Source organism: Helianthus annuus, chromosome 3 (assembly GCF_002127325.2).
Source record: "Helianthus annuus cultivar XRQ/B chromosome 3, HanXRQr2.0-SUNRISE, whole genome shotgun sequence".
Lineage (NCBI taxonomy): Eukaryota > Viridiplantae > Streptophyta > Magnoliopsida > Asterales > Asteraceae > Helianthus > Helianthus annuus.
This window is the reverse complement of record NC_035435.2, coordinates 151,808,864-151,814,170: the sequence shown is the minus strand read 5'-3', so window position 1 is coordinate 151,814,170 and position 5,307 is coordinate 151,808,864. Positions and strand designations below refer to the sequence as shown.

The following is a 5,307-nucleotide window of genomic DNA, read 5'->3' as shown; positions in this document are numbered from 1 at the left end:
GGCATTCGTTGGTTGGTTTTATGATCGATCGGACAGGGTATCGTACCGACGATTTAGGGGTTTTATTGTCACACCCCAACTGATGGTGGAAACATCGGAGTGAAACGAAAACGAGATTGCTCGAGACTTCATAACTTGCTATTTGTTACAGTATTTAAGTAATTCGAATTCATTTAATATTAGAAGAAGTACATTGTTCAAAAAGGGAATACAACATCTAGAACGTAACAATTAAACATCAAGACATAATCTAAAATGATGCGCATTTCTAGTCCTTCCTACTAGATTCTTTTTAAAGCATCATCATCATATTCCTGCAATGCATATTAAAGTATTGGTCAACACATAGAGCATTGGTGAGCATACAAGTTTGGTGTACTAGCATATGTATAGGAAGAATTTAACATGATCCACATGGCAAAAAAACGTATACTAAGACATAACATAACATGAACTAGCATGCATCACATGCGTGTCAATCCAAAGATTCCACTGGCGTAATCTTGTTGTCGCAACGACAAGACCGTTTGTATGATTGTATTACTTAATTTAGACTCATTAACGGGCGGTGTGTTACTCCTATAGCGCTATACATGTTAAGGTAGACTTGTGCGAAGTTAATGACAAAGTGAAGGGGTAAGGTCCCAAAAACCTCATAATAAGTGCTTGGGACCATACCACAACCTTAACTTTCAGCCTGACACCTTGCGCGGCTGCGCACTGGCCTCACAAAAAGAAAGGTTTAAAAGACCTACAACAGTCAACACTCGCGCCCAAAGGGAACATAAAACCTTGCGCCTTTCCTACACAAAACTAAGGATAAGAATCCAGAGTTAGATACTTCCGCTTAATATCCAGACTTGGATATTATTTGCCCAGACTTGGGATTTATTCACCTGTTTCCACACGATAAGGTGTCACACCAGATTACAGCAGTAATCTTCTAGAAGTAATACAATCGTGCACCACCAAGACGGTTACAACCGTCTGAACACGTGTCACTACATCAGTCGTCCCTAAATTCACAACGAATGCATGCAAATAAAGAGTAATCTCCACTTAAGTCACTTTACACGTGGCCAATACCTAGCCTTTGATCTAAACCACGATCCGTGTGCTATCACGTCGGATCAAGGAGTACTAACGGAAGGAAACATAACCGCTTACGGAGTTAGCATCTTCCGTCTTCTTTTCACTAACGGGTTTTCCCGCCTTTAAACGACTCCCGGCTATAAATATGAGAAAAATCAGGTATGAATACAAGTTACTCACACTTCTCAAATACATCTTCTTCTTCATTACCAATACTTATTCTCACACCGGAGTCGGGTCAAGGAGAGAACCCTCTTCTCCCCTTGGCGAGGCTAACGGTGTTCTTTTTTGCAGAATTGCCGGAGAAGAAGGTCCGTTAGACCTAAATCGATCGAGTGGAAACCAACCTTTTTTATGCGGATTCAAACCCCCTAGATATCTCGGTTCCGACCATTTATCTAGTGTTTCTTCATTGGCGCCCACCGATTCCTCTGTTTTTTCCAGTTTTCATCTCGTTTCGATTTAGTTCTTTTCATCCTCTGTTTTGCACATGGCAGAGGATTCATTATTCCACTCATCGGATCCCCGATCCGAGTTTAAAGGGTCTACAACCCAAAACACTCAAAACAATGGTCATTCAGATAAGGAGAATTTCTCATATCTAATCATAAAAAGATCTCCAGCACATTGGTTCAACAGATGTCAAGCTGCCTTAAACACAATCGTTATACAAATCGCCAGATCTGAGGTCCCAAACATCAGATCTGGTGAAGAGAACAACATTACAATATTGGACCCACCAACACCCTGTCGGGGGGATATCCAATCTAATCGTAATATTAAAAATAGCAGCCGTCAGAAAGTTAAGCCAAAACAAATAAACATGATTCAAGGAGGTCCATCACGAAGGACAAATAAACGAAGTTATGACCAACATTGGAGGGAACAGCAAGTCGTATTTCCCGTCGTTCCAGGAAGCCCTCAGGAAGAACGACCGGTAATTATTACTGGCATCTTCGGTCATTACCAGACAGACTATATGTTTATAGATCCGGGAAGCTCGATGTATATCGTATACGAGCAGTGTTTTAAACAACTTGACCCAGATGATAAAGCACGTCTAAAACCGGTCGATTTTCCCCTCACCGGATTCTGTAATGAAGCTGTATTCCCATTAGGGCAAATAGCTTTGCCTGTGACTTTATCGGATGGCGAACATTCACGAACAGTTACAGTCAATTTCATGGTCATGCCGGCAACATCACGTCATGATGTTCTGCTCGGAAGAAGATCACAAAGAGAGTTCAGTATGATTACATCTATCCCACACGCTGCATGTGGGTTCCCAACAGAAACCGGAGTTGCGATTCTGTACTCAAGCAAAGAAGTCATGTACGTGGACGACGAGCCACCAGCGAAGGTAGTCAAACCTTCAGCATCAAACGAACCGGAGAAATGGGTCCTGAACGAAGAATACCCAGAGCAGACCATCTCACTAGGACATGCCATTTCACCAGCAACACGAATACAACTAAAAGCACTGTTGTCCAACAACAAAGATATATTCGCTTGGTGCCCAGCAGACAAGACTGGGGTCCCACGCGACATAGCGCAACATTGCCTGAATATTAAACCATCAGCGGAACCTGTTGCCCAGGCGAGGCGCAGCTTTAGCGAAGAAAAAGCGAAAGCCATGGACGAACAAGTGGTAGAGCTACTCAATGCGGGAATCTTGCGCGAAGTAAAGTACCATACATGGGTTGCCAATCCAGTAATGGTACAGAAACATAGTGGCGGATGGAGAATGTGCGTCGACTTCAAAGACCTGAATAAAGCATGCCCAAGAGATTGTTACGCACTTCCGGAGATAGACAAAAAAGTCGACTCTCTAGCATCATTCAGATGGAAGTGTTTTCTCGACTGTTACAAAGGTTATCATCAGGTCTAGATGAAGGAAGAAGACGAAGACAAAACTGCATTCCGCACAGATAAAGGCATCTTCTGCTACACTAAAATGCCCTTTGGCCTGCGCAATGCTGGTGCAACTTATCAACGATTAATGGACACAGTTTTCAAAAGCGACATCGGCAAGACAGTTGAAGTATACATGGATGACCTCGTCATCATGAGCCATGAGGAAGACTCAATGCTCAACAACATTCAGCGTACATTCGACTCTCTGCGCAACGTAAACTTAAAGCTCAACCCAACTAAATGCTCCTTCGGCATGGAAGAAGGAAAATTTCTGGGCTTCATAGTCACAAGAGAGGGCTTCAAAGTAAACCCAGAAAAAGTACAGGCTATCCAGCAAATGCCCTCACCCGCAACAATAAAAGAAATGCAAAGACTCGCCGGACGCTTAGCAGCCTTGAACAGATTCTTGGCTAATCATGCGGCTAAATCTTATCCATTTATCAGTACGCTGCGAAACTGCGGGAAGAAAACCCCCTTTCAATGGACACCTGAAGCAGAAGCAGCATTTAAACAAATGAAAGAATGTTTAATTCAGTTACCAACGTTGACTGCGCCAAAAGAAAAAGAGCCACTAATCTTATACTTATCAGCCGCGGAAGTAGCGGTAGGAGCAGTATTAATGGTGGAACGAGAAAACGTTCAGACTCCAAATTACTATATCAGCAAAATGCTCACCGGCCCAGAAACTCGTTACTCAATGATAGAAAAATTGGTTCTAGCACTAGTGCACGCATCCCGACACTTGCGCAGGTATTTCTCGGGCCACGTCATCACGGTTCTCACAAATTATCATTTAGGCCAAATCTTATCAAAATCCGATGTGGCGGGAAGATTGGCTAAATGGGCCATTGAGCTGGGAGGATACAATATCTTCTACAAGCCAAGACCAACAATCAAAGGGCAAGTTCTAGCAGACTTTGCTACTGAAGTGCCCATCGATAAAGTACAAGAATGCGAGGCAATCCAGAACCCTACACCTGTTTTCGACGACAGAGTCTGGACCTTACACACAGATGGCGCTTCCAATGATGACGGAGCAGGAGCAGGCCTCCGATTGGTCAGTCCGGACAATCACGAGCTCACATATGCCATACGCTTAGACTTCCAAAGTACCAACAATGAAGCAGAATACGAAGCATTTTTAGCAGGCCTTCGTCAAGCGCTCAAAATGGGGGCAAGAAACCTTGAGGCCAACATTGATTCAAAACTAGTAGCCGAGCAAGTTAACGGTCACTACGATGCAAAAGGAAAAGCTATGGCATTATACCTTGAACAAGCACGGATGTTAATCAGCCAATTCCAGACATTAAGGGTTAACCATATAAACAGAAGCGAAAATAAGCACGCAGACGCGCTTAGCAAATTAGCCGCTACCAGCTTCAAGCACCTAGCAAAAGAAGTGCGCATAGAGGTATTGTCTAACCCATCAATCCATCTCAAGCAAGTAAACATTATAGAGGTCGGTAATTGTAACACCTCGAAATTTTGAGTCCAATAATGTATTGACACGTGTCTTGAGTTTACTAGTGGCATTTAATATTTAATAAAGGACTAATATTGACAAACCTTGAAAGTATGTAAATTCGAGGGTTATAAATGTCAAACAAGGGTAAGTATACTGTATAGTAACCCTAAAAGATGCTTGTACCTTAAAACGAATAAATCATGGATCGTACGGAAGCGAAACGCGGAGGAAAGTGAGAGATTACAAGCTGCGGGGGTTAATTGTGTCAACATGTTTAATTATACCTCTGAGTGACCCTTTGACGTACCCGAAGCCTTGTAACAGTAAAATACGCTCACTAGAATATAATATGTAAATTCCGCGAAGTTCCGTTTTTAAACGAGAAACTTATGACCAAATTCGTACGAGAGGGGTTAAAAGCGTCAACTATATAAATTAAGGCTTCTCGGATAATAAGTAAACTATCCGGGGGCTTAACAATGCGGGTAAATAACGCGAGGTCCTTAATTGTAATTAACCGAGGGCCATATCGCAAAGTTACCCCTTCAAACCCGAAAGGTCAGGTTATTAATTACCAAGATTTTGGTAATCATTGTAAAAAGATTTAAAAAGATTGTTTCTTAACCCCTTACGGACCGTAAAGGTCATGCCTTACGGACCGTAAGGGAGCGCATGATTGATTTAGATCCGCCACAGGCTTACGGACCGCAAGGCCTAAGCCATACGGTCCGTAAGCGACGCCCAGCGACAGAAATATGGCTGTTGACTCTTTTAAGCGGCAAAACAATTATGGATGGGTTTTTCAGAGTCATGGGCGCCCCCTACTCGACCCATAA

General features: G+C 42.9%; 1 protein-coding gene across 1 annotated transcript; it reads left to right on the top strand.

The window, feature by feature from the left end:
- Positions 1-1,582: 1,582 nt before the first annotated feature.
- LOC110932288 lies at positions 1,583-5,307 on the top strand. Its single transcript, XM_022175635.1, has 3 exons — positions 1,583-2,809; positions 2,981-4,417; positions 5,278-5,307. Exons 1-3 carry the CDS (start codon positions 1,583-1,585, stop codon positions 5,305-5,307), a joined length of 2,694 nt encoding a protein of 897 aa, XP_022031327.1.

Bases quoted from the DNA above. Each gene is read 5' to 3' on its own strand.
- LOC110932288 (XM_022175635.1), top strand. From the start codon at position 1,583: ATGGCAGAGGATTCATTATTCCACTCATCGGATCCCCGATCCGAGTTT. The intron at 2,810-2,980 runs GTACAGAAACAT...CATCAGGTCTAG, and splicing joins GGGTTGCCAATCCAGTAATG to ATGAAGGAAGAAGACGAAGA. The intron at 4,418-5,277 runs GTATTGTCTAAC...TGGGTTTTTCAG, and splicing joins CAAAAGAAGTGCGCATAGAG to AGTCATGGGCGCCCCCTACT.